The sequence below is a fragment of the Colossoma macropomum genome, unplaced genomic scaffold, assembly GCF_904425465.1.
Source record: "Colossoma macropomum unplaced genomic scaffold, Colossoma_macropomum, whole genome shotgun sequence".
NCBI lineage: Eukaryota > Metazoa > Chordata > Actinopteri > Characiformes > Serrasalmidae > Colossoma > Colossoma macropomum.
Window position 1 is genome coordinate 17,395,878 of NW_023494784.1, and position 19,712 is coordinate 17,415,589.

Below are 19,712 nucleotides of genomic sequence, written 5' to 3' on the forward strand. Positions count from 1 at the left end.
ACTATTTTACCACCATCAATGTTACATAAAGACTCAGAACACGTGTAGGTTCACTGGTGGTTTTGAATAGTTAATAAAAAGGCTGTATCTGCATTGCAGATATTGTGACCCCTCGTTCCCATCACCACCACTGTAAAGAAATCTGAGTCTGTAAGCTTTTCTGCAAATGAACCATTTCACACCAAATCAGTCTGAATGACTCTGTTTGTATATCAACCACTGAATTATTCAGAAAGTATGAAAAATCTGTGGAATTCCCCTTTAAGATGACACAGGAAAACTGTCATTTATACAGGTTTGTAGAAGCACTGTAAATCTGCATAAAGGGAGCGGCTTGTGTAATAAGTTACCGACGGCTCAGCAGCCTGCAGGTAGAGTTTCATCATAATGAAGCTACAGAGTGGAAGGGAAGGAGGCTAATGTGAACGGAGATGAGTCTGTTGGGTGATCATGAATCTCCTGAAGATGAAATTTCAAATGGAAATGACTGTCAGAGGTAAGTTATATATACATATATGTTTTAATACTTCCAAGTCTTTCCTCATTTTAACTCTGTTTATAGGCTTTATCACCACCAGCAGAGCAAGACGCTGAGCACTATCACCTGTGCGTCAGATGATGTGTTCATGACCAACAGGTCATTGCCTACTTGTTGTCGCTTTAAATTACATTCTTTACCCCTTTAATAGCTTTTATTATTATTTTTAGGCCTTGTGCTGTTTTGATGATTACACTCTTAAAACAGATGGTTCTTCAAGGGTTATTTAGCAAAGACACTGGAACCATGAGTACCATATCAAATCATTTCATGCTTAAATGGTTCTTTCTATGATGAAATGATTCTTCAGATTGATAGAGAATGTGTTGTATATGGTTCTATATAGAACCTTTTTGAAAATGGTTCTATATAGCACCAAAAAGGGTTCTTCTATTATTACAAGCTTGACATTGTAACAGTAGCAGAATCCTTTTTTGCTCTTATATATAGAACCATTTTCAAAAAGGATCTACATGTTTTCCACCAATCTGAAGAACCATGCTAAAAAACTATTTAAACATAAAATGGTTCTATGCAGACTCTTAAAAAAGGGTTCCTCAAGGGTTCTTTAGTAAAAAAAAAGGTTCTATATAGAACCATGAACACTCAAAGAACACACTGCATGATGAAAGGATTCTTTGCATCATGAAAGTGTTCTTCAGATTGATGGAGACTGTGCTGTAGATGGTTCTATCTCAAACCTTTTTTGTAAATGGTTCAATACAGCACCCAAAAGGGTTCTTCTATTGTTATGATGTCAAGCTTATAACAATGGAAGAACCCTTTTCAACATCTATAGCACATTCATGCACATATTCCATCAATCTGAAGAACTCTTTCATGATGCAAAGAACCCTTTAATAATGCTTTCTTTGAGTGTTCATGGTTCTATATAGAGTATAGAAAAATCAAAGTTTATGTCATAGTTAAAGCACATGCTTGTCTTTCTTGTCTTTTTATTATAAACAAGTGATGCAGTTTTAACTGAAACAATTAGATGCCAAAAATGTTGCCGCCCTACAAGATTAAGAGATTATACTTTCCCTCACAATGTAGAGTAGACCAGTATGGATTCAAACAGCCTGATGACTTGAACCATGAATCCTGTGAGGAGATGATGACTGAGTACTTAACCATGCTCTCCAGAAGATCAGTGAAGTGGTCCAGACTGTTAAAAGAGAACACCAAGGTAGAGAAGAATCTGAAAGGTGGGCTCAACACCCCCCACATACACACGCACACAGAATTCTGTTTTGTTGTCATATACACACACACACATGCTAATCTCTTATAGTGAGCTCCTGTGTGTTTGTGGTTGGCAGTGAAGCGGTATGTGAGAAAAGGAGTCCCTAATGAATACCGGGCTCTGATCTGGATGGCAGCCAGTGGAGCCCAGCAGCATCTGCAGATGAACCACGGCTATTACCACTCTCTTCTGAAGGCTCGGCATGACCACCACCTGGAGCAGACTATACGCACTGGTCAGTCTCTCCTGTCTGAAAGATCAGTGTAACCTGTAACCACTTTCTTGATGCTGTAGGTAGGACTGGGTATCGAAATTCAGTGGTGCCAAACTAATTACTTTAGCGCAACTGAGGGTTAAAAAATTCTGGATCATTTGTGGGGCTTTGAAGTTCGTTAAAAGCAGGTATCAAAATTAAAGCATATTTCAGGGATCAGCTCCAAAGTCAAAATATTTTGACCACTACACAGCTCTAGTTGTAAGCCTGCTTTCCACTCATACTAACACTACTGTAAGAAAAACAGCCCCAGATGTTGACTTTCCACCTCTGTGCTTTACAGTAGCCTTAGTGCAGTCTGGTTGGAATTCTTCTCCAGGGGTTTCTCCACACACAGAGTCTACCATCAGTTTGACAAGTTTTTATTTGAAACAAGTATCATTTTGTTAAACATTTCATAAAGAAACAGGAAAAACTTCATTCAAGTGCTTCTGTTACTTGCAAACTTGTAGTACTTTTATCACAACTCCACTATTCAGAGCAGCCCAGAGACAGTGGGGTTCATCTTTTGAGTCTTGGTTCCTCTCAGTGTTTCGTCTTTATGCTCTCTGGAAGTTTTTGCAGCAACTGTCACTCATGGCTTGTTCATTTGAGGGTTTGGATATTTCTAAAGCTGCTTTGGAACAATATCAGTTGAAAGAGATTGACTTGAATTGAATGAAAAAAAATGTCAGCATCGTTGTGACAAACTGCAACTGACACAGTGCTTTTCAGCTAGATAAGTATGAAAACAACAGTGTCTCAATATACAGTCACATGCAAAAGTTTGGGCACCCCTGGTCAAATGACATGATTTGTTCATTTGTTTTGATTTATTGATTTGTGAAAATAAGTTGACACATCCTCCACAGAGAACACACTTCTGCACAATTTTAATGCACAATTATTAATTATTGTTTATTTACTGAATTTAACTTAAAAAATAGAACAAATGTGCCCTGTGCAGAAGTTATGCCATGTTTTATTTTTCCAATATGTTAAACTCAGATGAATATGAAGATGAATACAAATTGTACACAAATATTGGTACGAAATTGCCATATTTTGTGTGTTCTGACTTTTTTGTGCTGCGTAAAGTTAGTGTTGACTACACAGGCATCTTATCTGCACATTTAATTTCCCCACAAGGGAAAATAAATGAGTCTGTTCAGCAGAGTTTTTCTCTCCTGTCTCAGACCTGCACAGAACCTTCCCAGATAACATCCACTTCCACGACTCCTCCCAGCTGTGTTTACAGACGGCTCTGTTTAATGTGCTTCTGGCGTACGGACACCACAACAAGGATGTTGGTTACTGTCAGGTACTGCACTAGTTTGGCATCAGGCGTATTACTCCAGGACAGATACTGTATGCTCCTTTTTTTTAACTTTACAGCCACAGTTATCCACGCATTTACATTATTTTTGATCTGTATGCCCATGTGACTAGACAGCTTCTGGTCTATGTATTTATTTAAGTTCTACCTGCCTGAGGCTGTTAGACGTTATTTGCTCAGTCAGTACTTTGGCTAAACCTGTTTCACCACACATCTTCTGACCAGTTCACTCCTAACATCCCAAGTTTAACTTTATGCCTTTTTTTTTCTTTTTTAAGGGAATGAACTTTATTGCAGGATACCTCCTTATCATAACCAAAGATGAAGAGAAGTCATTCTGGTTAATGGATGCTTTGCTGGGCAGAATCTTACCTGGTCAGTCTCTTATTTTCATCCATTATGTGCATAGTCCTGTAATTCAATACTATATGTAAAACAGGTCTAGTGTTTATATAGTTATATGCAAATGTTTCAACATCCACAAGTTAAATGTTTTGTTGTTTTTCTAAGTGAAAGGAAGTTAACACATCCTCTACGGGGAACAAACTTAATTATGGCTTTGTTTTGCAATTTTAGTGCACAGTTTCTATTTATCTGCTGAGTTTAACATTTTGAAAAAAAAAACCCTAAAATACAAAACGTGCCATAACTTTTGCACAGGACACATTTTCTGTTTAAATTTTTTCTTCAATATGTTAAATTCAGCAAATAAACTGTAATTGTGCATTAAAATGTGCAGAACTGTGTGCTCTATACACTGTAAACCCTGACAAGTTTAGTCTACTTAAACTATTCAAGTAAATCGTTGAGTTTTGTTAAACTAAATACATTCAGGCTTTTAACAACATATAAGCAAACATGACACAAACTATTCTGTCGCAGAAACTTGGGCTTTTCAGTTCCAGTAACTTCTATGTTACGTTGACATAATTGTAAAGATCACAAGCTGAAATGTAAAAGAAAATTCCTCTAATAGGAGTTTTCAGAGTTACATACTGTTACACTGGCTTTGACAAAAACTACTATCTCGGAAGCAATTTAAGTCATTTTGTTACCAGCAAACTGACAGAGACACTGAACACATTCATGGTTAGGAGACCTAAAGCATGTGAAGTGCATCCAAACTCATATCAACCTATATGTAACATGTTACATGTTGTTTGTTTGAAAACAACATTTGAAGGAAAAATAAGAGCTGCTAAACGGAAATCTTGCTAGGAATTCTGGGTGACTCCACCCCTTACTCTCTTACATATCTTTGTGATTTTCTTTTTCTCACAAAAATAAGTCCACTTGAATCAATCCAACAATACAAACAACTGGCCTGGATTGAGTGATAACAACTAATTGCAAGTGAGTAATTATAACTTGATTATTGAAGTCCAAGTAACATCAGGGCCTTAGAGGATGTGTACTTACTTTCACTTAGAAAATCAAGAATACATATAATTTGTTTGGGGCGCTCACACTTTTGCATACGACTGTATATTATTTGAATATATATTGCAAGTTATTAAAGAGTAAAAATATGGTTTAGATTCACTATTGTGTAATATAGGCCAAATATGAGCTCAGATATGAGACATTACAGCCTTATTAGCAGAAGGACTGTGCAGGTTAGTGGACACTGCTCATAGTTTAGACCTTCTACGGTCATTAGTGACTACAGCTTTCTAAGAGTCTCAGTTCAGTAGAAAGTGTGAAGTTTTAACATTATTATGAATGATAGTAAAGTGAGCTCATCTCAGTCAGCCTGCGTCTGGCAGTCATGTACGGCTCCTCGAGGGCTGTAAGTAATTAGAGAGATGATGCAAAATATCTTTACATGTTGGTAAACCAGCCTTAACTGACAGTGTGATTTAAACCTGGACCTGCCTTAATGAAGTGAAACTGAGACTAACTGAGGACTAAACATTACTGTTAAAGGGAAGTAAATAAGTTCCCCAGTGAAGGTCCTTTTTCATTCCTGGACTAAATCTACTTAAGTCTGAGCCCATGTCTAACAGCTTTGCTTTATGTGAACAGAACTCAAATGGAAAAGAAACACATGTAAAGTGTATTTGTGAAGTACATTTAAAAATGGCCAAAAAATATTTTTTGGTAATGTATTTTAGTGTTTAGGAATACGTTTGGGAATTAAACAATGCATTTGAAATGCATCTCACATACTCAAAAAATACTTGTGCTTATGCTTTTTTTCATATAGGAAAGCTAACATTATGGCAAATATCAAATCAACTTATCTTTTTATATACACTCCTTAAAAAGGTGCCAAAAGGGTTCGTTATGTCAGGTTTGGTTCCCTAAAAACTTTTGGTTCCCTCAAAACTTACCATTTCTGTAAATGAGTTGTGTGAATGTGAAGAAGCTTTTTCAATGTAAAGAATCTCTACAAAAATTTCAAAAAGGTTTTGTGAAAGGAAATTAAACTGAAATTGAACTTTTACACATCTTTTTTCAAACATTGTTCTTTAGGGAAAAAGTCTTCTGTGGCATTTTGGAGAGTGTACAGTGTTTGATGGAAAATCCGAAGAAATTTCTTATTGCTTATCCAAAACGTAGTTGATCAACCAAGACATGTTTGGTGTCCAAAGTTTGCACTGAAGCTACAAACCTAATATAGCTAATAAGTAATGGAAGCTTATAGCTACCAATATGTATCAATATCAGAAACCACATCACATAACAACTTGGCACGGTTTGAAGCACGTGTGATGATTCAGTCACGCTGCTTGCGCAGTGCCAACTGGTGAGGAACAAACATCCTTAACCTCACAGTGCAGAACCAAAGAAAGGTGAGGAAATAAGAAATGACAGAGGGGTGAACTCTGTGCTCTTTGTGGCCCAGATTACTACACCCCTGCTATGCTGGGACTGAAGACAGATCAGGAGGTGCTGGGAGAGCTGGTGAAGGTTAAGGTGCCTGCTGTGTGGCAGGCCATGACTCGGCACAATGTAATGTGGACGCTGGTGGTCTCCCGGTGGTTTCTTTGCCTTTACATTGACATCCTTCCCATGGAAGTGAGTAAAAGACAGGTGAACAAACAAAACACCTGTCAATTCAGACTACAGAAACCTCATAAGGCATTTAGTGGTGAAATAATATTACTTACAGGGGAATTCAAAATTTCTGTGTTAATTAAAAGGTTAAGATGTAAACAAAGTCTTTCAGAGTGGTTCAATGTGAAATGCTTAACTAACAAAATCGCAATAGTTCACAGTGCTGGTGATGAGAACTTGCTGTCTGTTTTATGCCTCTAAAAGCTCCCTCACAGAAAGTTAGTACATTAAATAGTCACGAATACACTGTTTGGTGCCTGATACACAGTTTTACTATAATTTTGAGACGCTTTTGGCCTAAAGTGTGTGCTTTTTTAATCCATTTATGACCAAATGTACCTATTAAACCTCAGAAAACACGTGGGGGTTCACTGGTTGTTCTGGATAGTAAGTGGCTATATTTGTATTGTAGATATAATGAACCCTGGTTCTTACCACCACCACTGTAAAGAAATCTGGGACTGTAAGTTCTTATACAATGACCCATTTCACATCAAACTACTCTGAATGGCTTTGTTTACTTTTTTAATGATTGAATTATTGAATTTTGAAAAATCAATGGAATGTTCCTTTTTGGCTGTGGTTCTCAAACTAGTCCTCAGGGCAGCCCAAACTGTCCACAAAAATGTGGTCTGGTGGACCTATGACTAGTTTGAGAACCACTGACTTAAGGATTGAAGTGTACGTGAGTAACATTTTTACACTTTCAAACTGAGCTAAAATACCCTTGTTTTCTGTTTGTTGTTTATATTTGATATAATGTGAAATGAATAAAAAGACCTGTAGACCCTGTGGTGTTACTTTCTGTCAGACAGTGCTGCGAATATGGGATTGTCTTTTCTACGAGGGCTCGAAGATACTGTTCCGTGTGGCCCTCACGCTGATTCGTCACCATCAGAACCTCATCCAGCAGGCAAAGAACCTCCCTGACATCTGTGAGCGTTTCAAACAGATCACCCGCGGGGAGTTCGTGGAAGACTGCCATGCATTCATACAGGTAACATCTGTAGATATCCTGACAAAGCTTTGTTGTGTAGCTTATTTGATGAGTAGGCTACGTGTAGAGTGATAACTGTAGTGCTCTGATTATCCTTATCTCTTCTCAGAACATTTTTACGGAGCCTGGGAGCCTCTCCATGGCAACCATCACTAAACTCAGGGAAACATGTCGAGATCGCATACAAGCTCAGGAGTCTGGATGTTAACAGGGATAACAAACCAACCATTTCCACACACAGACATTACAACGCTATTGAGAATTTACTCCCTTAACATGAGTAATGAATATCACAGGTGACTAACACTGTTGTTACGAATTTGTGTCTATCATTTTGAACTTGTCTAATGAGGAACAATATATAGGTACAAATATATTGTGTATCATTAAGTAAATATATATATATATATATATATATATATATACATAGACACACAGCAGGACAATGATCCAAAGCACACAAGCAAGTCTACTTTTTAATGGCTCAAAAGAAACAAAATTAAGTTTTGGAGTGTCCGAGTCAAAGTCCTGACTTGAATCAGGTTCATTTGCTGTGGCAAGACCTTAAACAGGCAGTTCATTCTCAAAACCCTCCAATGTAGCCGAATTAAAACAATTCTGCAAAGAAGAATGGGCCAAAATTCCTCCACAGCAATGTAAAAGACTCATCGCAATTTTTTTGAAAACATTTTGAAACAATTTCAGTTGTTACTGCCAAGGGTGGCACAACCAGTTATTAGGTTTAGCAGCAATTACTTTTTTACATGTATGATATAGGTTTTGAATAATTCTTTAGCGTCAATAAATGTAATGATAATTTAAAACCTGCTTATTGTGTTTATTCGTGTTGTCTTTATCTTGTATTAACATTAGCTGGATGATCTGAAGCATTTAAATGTGACACATTAGCAAAAATAGAAGAAATTAGGAAGGGGCAAATACTTTTTCACAGCACTTTTTCCCAGCCACTTCATTATGTACACCTACCTTGTATCTACACTCATTGTCCATTTTATCAGCTCCACTAACCTATAATCCATCTGTGTCTCTGCATAATGTTACTTTTTTAGCCCCCTTTTACTCTGTTCTTCAATGGTCAGGACCCCAACAGGACCACCACCACAAAGCAGGTATAATTTGGGTGGTGGATAATTCTCAGCACTGCAGTGACACTGAATTGGTGGTGGTGTGTTAGTGTGTGTTGTGCTGGTGCAAGTGGATCAGACACAGCAGTGCTGCTGGAGTTTTTAAAAACCTCAGTGTCGCTGCTGGACTAAAAATAGTCCACCAACCAAAAAATCCCAGCCAACAGCATCTTGTGATCACTGATGAAGGACTAGAGGATGACCAACAAAAACTGTGCAGCAACAGATGAGCAGATGAAGGGGAAAGTCAAAAACATGTAAGTGGAATAAACACTGCCACCATCAGATGAACACTTAAAGTTTTCATTCTGAAGAAAATCAAGCTCCACTCTTGCTTGAGAACTGAAAAATCCACAGGTGTTTCTGTCCATCCTTCCACTTTAAGAAGACAACTCAACAGTATGAGTCTGAAAGGATGTGTAGCTGTCAAGAAGCCGTTACTGAAAAAATGGAATAGACAAAAAAAACAAAAAGAAAAAAAAAAAAAATCTGCAAATCAAACTAAGAAGCTGCTGGTGTTCTCAGAACAATTTACTGTTCACCCCAGAGTCCAGACCTCAACATCACTGAATGTGTTTGGGAATACTTTGATCGTGAGAAGCAGAAAATGCAACCAACTTTTAAGACTGAACTTTGGAAGTGTGGAGAAACACCCCTGCAGATTTCTTTAACAAACTGAAAGCAGGTCATCTTAAAAAATGAAACAATGAAACCTGTAATAAAGTTAAAGAGAGGACAAACTAATTACTGAAATACTGATATATTTAGTTGTTGAGGCTTTTGTGTAATTTCCTGTTAAATTTGTTCCGTATTTTTCTCTGACACTGAAAAATGAATAACTTGTACTTGATAGCTGTTTTGACTGGAAATGAAATAAACGAAGGGTAGTCTCTGACTTTTGCACAGTACTGTACTCATAACTATTAGATACATTATGAATACCATTAGACCAATCAAGCTCTATTATTCCCTTTTATTTGTCATTACATTTAGAAATGAAAACATTCTCTATTAAAACAATAATAACTAACAGCGATGGATTGCAACACATAATTCTCATTCATATTACCCTATCCCATAGCACCTTGCACTACAGCCAAGGCACAGGGACACAGCTGGCAGAAATAACACAGTAACACACCAGCAAAAGCAGATTATAACACTCCTTTCATGTATTCAGTGCGTCTGTTGTAACAGTTAATATCCACTCTCTGTAACTAGAGTTAAATGATACTTAATCCCACTCAATGCATCAAAAATCACATCAAGCCTGCGTAATATTAGTGTATAACAAACCCTTGTTTACCACAGTGCAATATCCAATGTTCTTCTTACAGTACTGTAACCAAATCTCTCCCTCTCTTCTTTCCTCTCTGTGCACAAATCCTTAACATGCTGGATGAGGGGAAGCAGTCAAGATGGTTAACGTTCACACTAAGCAGCAAAAATGTATGTCTTGTTTAGTGATCGTTAGAAGATATTTATAAATTGTTTGCAAGTCATAAACTGATTTCTCAAAAAATTCTAGTCAAGCTGACTCTCATGCCAAATTCATCTATATGTTTCACAAGTCACCTTGTTTTTTTTTTTTAATCTTCATGCTCTGTGTGCTCCTTGGAAGTTGGTTTTATAAACAACAATTGTATTTCAGAAAGTAAAGCTTGTTTAATCTTGCATGAAGCACCTTTAACTGAGGGGCACTGGAGGGCTTCAGTCTAGTGGGAAAAAACGTCTTAACAACCACGCATAAACCCTCCTCTGCTGCAGCAAACTTCTTCTCAGTGGGCATAACATATGCAGTGACCAATGCTGCCTATTGAATTTCACTTGGTAACAAAAATTACACCAGACCCTAAGGTATCAGCTTGGATTATCTACCAAACCTGTACCTGTTTACATGGCTACCTCAGTCCAGCAATGCTGTAACTTCACCATCCTGATTTTCAGTATAGAACAGACCAGGAGCAAGGAAAGCATCCTCCCTTTTAAATGTGCTGAAAAAAAACTAGCTATAGCAGCTATTTTCCCTAAATAATCCTCCTACGTACAACTGTAAGTTCAATTAGTTGTGTGACCAGCTGAAGTCTTCACTGTGGCCCAGTTACCCAAGCTTAGATGAAAACTAGCCTTTGACTAAACAATGCTTTAAATGGAGAGTCTTCACAGCGAGTTTTAGTCCAAGGCTGTGCTTCATCTAGGAGAACTAGACCTTGTAGTGATGCTAAATGTCAGCCACTTCAAAAAGTCTCAGTGGCAAAAGATTATATATCCTAACACTATTTTCTAATTATTATACAACTGAAAGTCCAGAAGACACTGAGCCACCTCAGGCAATAAAGGTTATGGCAGCGTACGAGTAGCAGAGGGCAAGGCAGGTGAAAATAAGCAGGTTTAAGTGTAAATGTGATTGAGTCCATGAAGTAGTGGTGGCTGCTCATTCTGGCTTGGAAGATCATGTGAGAAGGTTCAGATGGTCTGGTAGCCAGCATGACTCCTCTTCCTGCCGATAAGGTAGGCAAAGAGGACGATGAGCACCAGGCCAGCCAGGGCAGCACCCACTATGATGGGGATCAACATTTCATCTTCATCCAGCTCACAGTCCTCAGCTGAGGAAGATATTAAAACAAGATCAAGTCAAAAACATTGAGATCTATAAATGATACATGCTCCTTTGAGTTTTTACAAAAAGAGAAACAGCAGTTGTGAGTAAACTGAAAATGAAAAGGAGGCACATCATAAAAAATGAGACTACCTGCTCCAAATTGATCACCACTGACACCAAATGGCTGCACCTGCAGCTGAAAGGTGTTGAGGGAGAAATTCTGCCCAACGTTCAAAGTCAGCTCTCGTTGGCACATGTAAGAGTACCCCAGATTTCCTTGCAGGTAGTCCAGACTAGTGTTACTGACAGACAGGGGCTCTAAGAGAAGACAAAGATAATTCAGTTCAATACATTGAACTGGCCATGATTTAATAACAGCCATCCAATTAATCACAGTAATAACTTACGAGCCATGTCTGACAACTTGGCTGACAGCTCCAGTCCACTGAGGTGATACTTGTTAGTTGTAGAATTCTGAAAGGCAAACAGCACCACCATGAAATATGAGCAGGAAGATAAACATATCATCCACAACTAGCCTCCTAGCGTATTCTTTACACCGACCCAATGCTGTAATCATGTAGATAACATGATATAAGTATGAATGTTATTATTATTATTATAGCTTTAGTAGACAACAAGACACAAAGCTCAGAGACTCAAAATGGGTTTTCCTCTTTAATATTTTCATATGCTTCTGGCATGTATAGAAGCCCTATCCTACCAGCTAGAGGGGATATTTTCCCTAAAATAGTATATAATAGTATTTAAAAATAATGACTTATTTTCTTGAAGTTTTTACTCAACATCTCAAAATAATGACTTGAATTTAATTATTAAAGTAAAGTAATTATTTCAGGATAATGAATCATTATTAGGGGATACTGTCATTATTTTTGACCGCAGTAAGTAATTATTTTCGATGTACTAAGTCATAATCTTGGCATAGTGAATCAAACTTGAAGAAAATAAACCCTTATTCTAACATAGTAAATCAATTTTATCAGAAAATGAAATCATTATTTCTAGACAGTAAATTATTATTACAAGGAACTAAGTCATAATTTTGATATACTAAGTAAATATATTGAGAAAATAAGTGATTACTGTGGCATAATATGTCTTCATTAAGAGATACTAAATCATTATTTTGGCATACTAAGTCAATATTTTAAGAAACAGAGAAGGTACTGGTTTTGTGTGGAAAAAAAACAACTAATTTATTTTAAAATAGCCTAAAGAGAAACTATAAGGATGACATCATGTCTGGACAAGTATGAAAGAGAAAAGTAAGTGCTTTGCCAATCATACAATAAAGACAGCAGAAAGTGATAGTGATAAAGGGGAATCAACTGACCAAAGAGAAGATGAAAGTGAGATTAGTGTTGTCTTCTGTGAGTTTTAGAGTTGCACTCTCAGCCTCGCAAGATCCAGACTGCTTGGTCAGGTTCGGACGCAGGTTTACGATTTCCTGAACTGCCTACACAAACAAAAACAGATTGAAAAAAGATTACAAGAAATTCACTGCTGAATACAGTAAACAAACCGAAAAAGGTAAGCACTGAGTTATTATTGCATGGCTTGTTTCACCAATTTGACTACATTTCAGCCTGCCAGGCCAAAAAATTCCATCACCCAGACAATGCCTTGACATAACGAAAAAACAAACTTCAATCCATATGAGTCGCACTCTTTTGTTATGAAGTCCTATTATCTGTTAGGTAGTGGTTTTTCCCTTGCACTACAAGTTCTTGGTACATGGTCAGGTGGCCACAACAGACAGCACAAGGCAGCTGTTGGTTATATAAATAGACAGACAAGTGTCCTCTATATGTACCAAAAATGTTAGACACCTGCCTACCCAATATTTCTTCTGAAAAACAAAGAATAATATTGTCCCATTTACTGCAGTAACAGCCTCAACTCTTACTAGATGGTGGGACACCGCGCTAAGGATTTGACTGCATTCAGCCACTAGTGACTTCAGCTACTGATATTGGATAATTAATTCTGGATCACAAACGCCTCTCCAAATTATCCTAAAGGTATTGGATGGTGCTCTGTCTCTCAGGGGACACAGTCCCACTGCTCCACAGCCCAATGCTGCATATGTTTATACACCCCTAGCTGACATTTGGTATTGGGCATGGTGACCTTAGACTTCCAACCCATTCTATTGGCAATGCTTCTCTATGGAGATTTTACAAGCTGTGTGCTCTGTTGCCACCGATGGGTGTGCTTTAAAGAAGCTGAATTCACTAATTAGGAGCAGTGTCTGGACACTTTTGGCCAGGTAGTGTACTTTAGTGGTTGCTACGGTAGGAAAAACACACTGAAACTGTGTACACCTAGTAATCAGACAATTACACATATTTACTCCACCATCATCTCAAGAATTGGTACCTTGGATAGCTGATAACATCTCAGTAAAGACCCTCTAAGGTATATCTGGGCTCGTGACAGTTCTGTGTAGTCGAGAGAGGTTAAAAGAGCACGAACATACCTTGCCCTGAGAGCGAGAGAGGTAAGTAATGTTGAGCTGCAGTCCCATGCGTGCCATCAGGCAGGCGGTGCCGTTGTTGGTAACATTGTAGTCCCCTCTCTCGGGTTTGCTAGGAGGTGAGGGGGGAGCCGGAGGAGAAGTAGTGGCCAGCGCATCACTGGATAAACTCGGACGTAGTGTTACAGCTGTAATGACAACATCATAGCGTTGACGTCACCATTTTCTCTCACTCATGTGATACACAATGGGCTTCTAGCAATGATGTAAAGTTAGATATTTCCAAAGGCAGGTCTTGCTTTGAGGAATGCAGAGTGATAATCAGGCAAATAATAAGTTGGTCACTTTCTATAAATACTTCATAGATTATACACGCATGCTCAAAATTGTTAAAGGGGCACACCAGCCTAAATGAAAAATGTAACCCTTGCTACATCTGTTGTAAACATGCCTACTCATTGCCTACAGTGGTGCCACAACAGTCCAGAGAGTGAGATTTTCCAGTTTAAAGACTAAGAAAATCCCTCTCTGATGATGTATCTTGAAGGTGGGAGGAACATCTGAAAAACTACAAGCTCTGTTTGAAGGCTAGCTTAATTTTTCTTTTAATTTTCTCAGTGTTACTGCTAATAAGCTGTATTTATTAGCCTCTAAATCAGCGTGCATCTTTTTCTCAATTGGGTCAGGAGGGTTCCCAATGCTTGCCTTATGTATTTTGGCAATGCCTGCTGGGTAACGTAGTTGGAGAATTTTGTTAAAAGATACAAAAATGTGAATTCTATCAAATGGCGAGGCTGGGGGATTCAGTGTTGTGCTGCAAAATAATACATAACATATTAAATGCTAGTTTTAGACCTGAATGTCCCTTTATCAATATGGTGAAACGCAGTTATCAATAGTGTGGGGATAGGGTTGGGTTTAGGATTAGGAATAGGATTAGGTTTAGCCTCTGTCTTATCTTAAAGCTCTCTTGCATTTAATAGACATTATTAGAATATTAATTGAAGAGAAAGTGAGCAACTATCAAAATGTTACCAAAAAATGTTTTTAACAAAGCAATGTTATAATGGACAATGAATAAAAAGGGAAAGGCAGGAAAAACTCTGTAGCATAATGCAGAATGAATGAAAGGTCTTCTTGGCAGGGTTTATTATCACATGAGAGACCCAGATCTTGCAACAGTACACCAGGCAAACCTATTTCAAAATAACATGACTATTAAGCAGAGAGGCTTACACTGTTCTGTAGCCAGCTGCGTTACCTTTCCAACACTGTTACATAACAGCAACATTTCCCAAATAATCACACGGAGAGCAGAAATTCAGAGGCAAGTGAATGTCTTGTTATCTAGCAAGCGTTACTGTGACTTACCCAACACCAGCAGGAAGGTTAGCGCAGCTGGCAGAGGTTGTTTTGGGCGGTGAGGGATCATGTTTCGAGGAGAAAGAGTGGTTAACGACCCAGCAGAGCCTAAATCTCAACACTCCGGGCCTGGATGAAGGGAGGCAGCTACACAGCTGTACACAACAAGCCCGCGACGGTTGCTACAACGCTGAGACCGGCCTCGGCGGCTTCCTCTGTGTTATTATCAGTGGGCCAAATCCAACTCAGATAAACGCGCTGCTCTAACTGCCCTGGTTTGTTTTGCTTTCATGGCCGGAGATGGACCCCCACCAACGCACCAGGAAGAAATATTGAGTCATGTGAGCGACTGGAGGACCACCCTGAGCATGCGCAGTTGCGCACCACTGCTACACAACGATGATGCACGACAAAAACCGAGACAGGTCCAGTGGCGGTGATAAAGTGGTACAGCAGAGATTAAACCATCCTAAACATAGTTTACCCAGTTTTTGGGTAGCTACAGACTGTAGGGATATGATGGAATTTCGTAGATTATATCAAGTAGTATCAGGTAGCTTTGACCAATGATTACAGCTGATTCGGGCTAATTAATGTTTAACAAATATCCATAAGAGTCGACTCCAAGCATTTCGAATCACTTGGCCAAGAGTCGACCCCTACAATCAGACTGGTTGGAGTCAAAGAATCGACTCTTTTGGAATCAATTCACCATCACTACTACACGATATCATACACGTTCTGAGCTAAAACGGTACAGCTAGATCTTTTACAGTAATGAAAATATACATATATGATTTCTAATTTGTCCATTTACGTCTTATATTGTGGCTTGGATTCATGGTAAAGTCCTTACTTGTCAAAGCAGTTAAATTAACAGCAGACTGAAGACAAACCTTAAAGTAATTGTGTGGTGAGACTTTTGTAAACAGGCTGCCAAACGCTCATATCACACTTCTGTGAGTGGCTGCTAGTAACACTTTGCTGTAGGGCAGTGTTCATAAAGCTACATGGCACCAACATAAACTTGTGGCAGCTGACATAAACCCTGCATGAATGTTTATAAACGCTTATTCCAACAGGCGTCATTCGCTATGAATTCACTAAGAAAACTTTTGGCAGTTTTGATCAAAGCTAGCTAAAGTATCCCTTATGATAGATGACGCCTATTGGAATAAGCGTTTATAAACATTAATGTAGGGTTATGCCGGTTGTCATGACAAGCTGTCATGTTGCCTTATGAACAGTGCCCTACAGTGAAGTGTTATTTGGCTGCTGAAGTATAAAGACTTTACTAGAAATAACTTGTTTTCTAATTGCTGAGATACATTGCTTGATTTTTAAACTATAACTAAGACTATGTGAATCTAGCGCACAAAATAAGTGACTATCATTCCATAGTAATAATACAGTAATAATAATACAGTAGTTTTTGACAGTCTGCTTGAATAAGTCAGGCCTAAGCCACATTCAGCATGTTTTCACAGAGGGCTGACAGCAGCAGGAATCACGTGAGTGAGAACAAAACATGGAGGCACAAAAGCCTCAATCAGATGACAAGCATAGTTGACAGGAAGGCTCCAAAATTTAATGAGGACCCTCACAGCACTATGCCACCTAACCCTTTACCCCATTCAGTCCTGATTCCAGCCTCATTTCAGGTGTTGGTATGATTAAAGGGAAATGTTCAAAATTTCTACCCAGTTCAGTCATTGAGATTTCAACAGTCATTCTGAGTGCTTTGATGTGAAATAGTGCTTTGTAGAGATTCTTACTGACAAAGGTTTCTTTACAATGGCCATTTTATTTATCATCCAAAATCCTATCATCCTACACGTCTTCTGTGTTTTTATATGTGATGTAGATGATGGTAAAATAGTTGGGAGAAAAAATATAATTACGCCTTATATAAAATTTCTGACACAGTTAAGTTTCTTTTGAAAGGAGCATTTCACACCAAAGCACTCAGAATGACTTTGTTTGCATCTACAACCCCAATTCCAAAAAAAGCTGGGATGCTGTGTAAAATGTAAGTAAATGTAAATAGTGCCATGTCTACCATTGTGTAGCATCCCCTCTTGTTTTAACAACAGCCTGTAAATGTCTGGGAGGTGAGGAGACCAATTGCTGGAGTTTTGGGAGATGAATATTGTCCCATTCTTGTCTGATGTAGGATTCTAGCTGTTCGACAGTCCTGGGTGTGCTTTGCTGGATTTTCTGTTTCATGATGCGCCATATGTTTCCTATTGGTGAAAGGTCTGGACTGCAGGCAGGTCTGTTCAGCACCCGGGCTCTTCTTCTGCGAGGCCATGCTGTTGGTGGATGCTAGTGTAGTTTAGCATTGTCTTGCTGAAATATGCAAGGCCTTCTTTGAAAAAGACGCTGTCTGGATGGCAGTATACATTGCCAAAACCTGTATATTTTGTTCAGCATTAACGATGCCTTCACAGATGTGCAGTTACCCATGCCATGTGCACTAATGCTCCACCATACCATCGCGGATGCTGGTTTTTGAACTGTGTGCTAATAACAAGCTGGGAGGTCTTTAGCATGGAGGATGCAGTGTCCATGATTTCCAAAAAGAATTTCAAACTTTGATTCATTGGACCACAGGATACTTTTCCACTTCCCCTCAGTCCATCTTAAATCAGCGTTTCTGGATACTGTTTATATATAATTTCTTCTTTGCATGATACAGTTTTAACTTGCATTTGTGGATTGCACAGTGAACTGCGTTTACAGACAGTGATTTCTGGAAGTGTTCCTGAGCCCAAACAGTGATTTCCAGCACAGAATCATGCCTGTTTTCAGTGCAGTGCCACCTGAGGGCCCGAAGATCATAAGCATCCAATATTGACCGTGGGCCTTGTCCCTTGTGTACAGGGATTTCTCCAGATTCTCTGAATCTTTTGATGATATTATGTACTGTAGATGGTGGAATATTCAAAGTCTTTGCAATTTTGCATTGAGGAACATTTTTCTGAAATTGTTTCATAATTTTTAGATGCAGTTTTTCACAGGTTGATGAACTTCTGCCCATCTTTGCTTCTGAGAGACTCTGCCTCTCTAAAATGCTCTTTTTTATACTCAGCCATGTGAGTTAATTGCAAATTATTCCTTTAGCTGTTTTATTATTATTACCACTTACTTTTCCAGCCTTTTGTTGCCCTTGTTTGAGATGCGTTGTCACCATCAAGTTCTAAATGAGTTAATGTTTTTCATGAAATGGTAAAATGTCTCACTTTCAACATCTGATATGTGTTCTATGTTCTATTGTGAATAAAATATGGGTCTATGAGATTTGCAGATCACTGCATTCTGGTTTTATTTACAAGGAATTAAAAAGTTTTCAGGTAATGAAATAGTCTGAGAGCATGAGACATTTGGCACATTTATTCCTTGCCTGTGCATTGTTTTATGATCAAACTTGTTTGATAGCTGCTATTCACTTCATATTAAAAAATGAAATATAAATGCAATCTGTGATTTAAAAGTCTTTTATATCATAGATAATAGAAAAAGTCATATGAAATAAATGATACAGAAATAAATAATTAGAAGAACATAGAAATGTGTAATCACATATTCTTACCACAGGGTGGAGTGTTATACTTGGAAAGCCTCACATCAGCTGCTGACCAGTTTTCTCTGCACAGTTTAATGAAAAAAAAGTTTAGTGGTGGCACTTTATGAGGCTAAATAGTCAAATAGGCTAAAAGTGCAATAACTCTGTGTGTATGTACATATAATAACCTACTCATAAGTTAAAAAGGTATTCCAGTTAATAACTTACTGAGATTCACTTAACTTGCATTGAATTCATACAAATACTTTCATCCAGGAAGTTATTGCAGTGCATTCCTCCTAAGCCTGTTTTATCTGATTTTGATTAGCAGTTTTACTCTCTTCATTCATACTCTGTTCATTCTGTCACTCAGTGATGCATTGCTTTCTGTGAGAATCCACTGAAAATACCAAATAAGTTTCTTATTTCTCTTTTAGGAACTGTGTTCACGTTTGAAAAAGTGTTGTCAGGAGTGATTGCGCAATGTAACCAGTAGACTGTGGGCTGTCTTTTTTAATCTGCTTTAAGTGTTATCCGCATTCTGTTAAAGAAAACACGTTGCAGAGCAGGCTTATAATCTTGTTAGGCTTGTTAGGAGCAATATAGTCAGTTTCAGTTCAGCTGTTTGACAAAGTATTCCACATCGCTGATGTTTTATGCCAAAGCTGCTAATGCTCATATCATATTCCTGTTAGTGGCTGCTGAAGTTTAAAAACCTTGAATGGCTAAAATACTTAAAGACGCTCTGTGCTGTGATTCTGAAGTAATTTTTTTTCCCCAAAATTTTTGAATAATATGGTTAAGATGTGAACAAATTCATTCAGAGTAGTTTGATATGAAATTCTCCATTCCAGAGAAACTTGCTGAGCCAGAGTTGTTCACAGTGGTGGTGACAGGAACCAGACATCTGAAGGGCTTAAAGCCTAAAACCTCCCTCACAGAAATGTATTATATGAAATGATTGCAAATACGCTTGAGAGCGAGTTTTGGCCTAAAACGTTTTTTTTCTATGGCTAGCTCCACTAATTTGAACACTCGACTATTCATTTTCAACTATTTATTCATTCCTATAACCACTTCACATTATTCTCGATGATTGAATTATGTA

The 19,712-nt window shown here is 38.1% G+C and overlaps 2 protein-coding genes across 2 annotated transcripts; one reads left to right on the forward strand and one right to left on the reverse strand.

The window, feature by feature from the left end:
- The first annotated feature begins 359 nt into the window (after nt 1–359).
- Nucleotides 360–7,791, forward strand: grtp1b (growth hormone regulated TBC protein 1b). The gene is made up of 8 exons (XM_036573468.1): nt 360–496; nt 1,595–1,746; nt 1,861–2,019; nt 3,234–3,358; nt 3,652–3,748; nt 6,222–6,394; nt 7,245–7,430; nt 7,540–7,791. Exons 1-8 carry the CDS (start codon nt 432–434, stop codon nt 7,636–7,638), a joined length of 1,056 nt encoding a protein of 351 aa, XP_036429361.1. The 5' UTR covers nt 360–431; the 3' UTR covers nt 7,639–7,791.
- Nucleotides 7,792–9,528: 1,737 nt separating this feature from the next.
- lamp1b (lysosomal associated membrane protein 1b) lies at nt 9,529–15,394 on the reverse strand. Its single transcript, XM_036581174.1, has 6 exons — nt 15,049–15,394; nt 13,681–13,865; nt 12,535–12,657; nt 11,585–11,651; nt 11,328–11,495; nt 9,529–11,181 (listed from the first exon to the last, which is right to left on the reverse strand). Exons 1-6 carry the CDS (start codon nt 15,107–15,109, stop codon nt 11,042–11,044), a joined length of 744 nt encoding a protein of 247 aa, XP_036437067.1. The 5' UTR covers nt 15,110–15,394; the 3' UTR covers nt 9,529–11,041.
- Nucleotides 15,395–19,712: the final 4,318 nt, after the last annotated feature.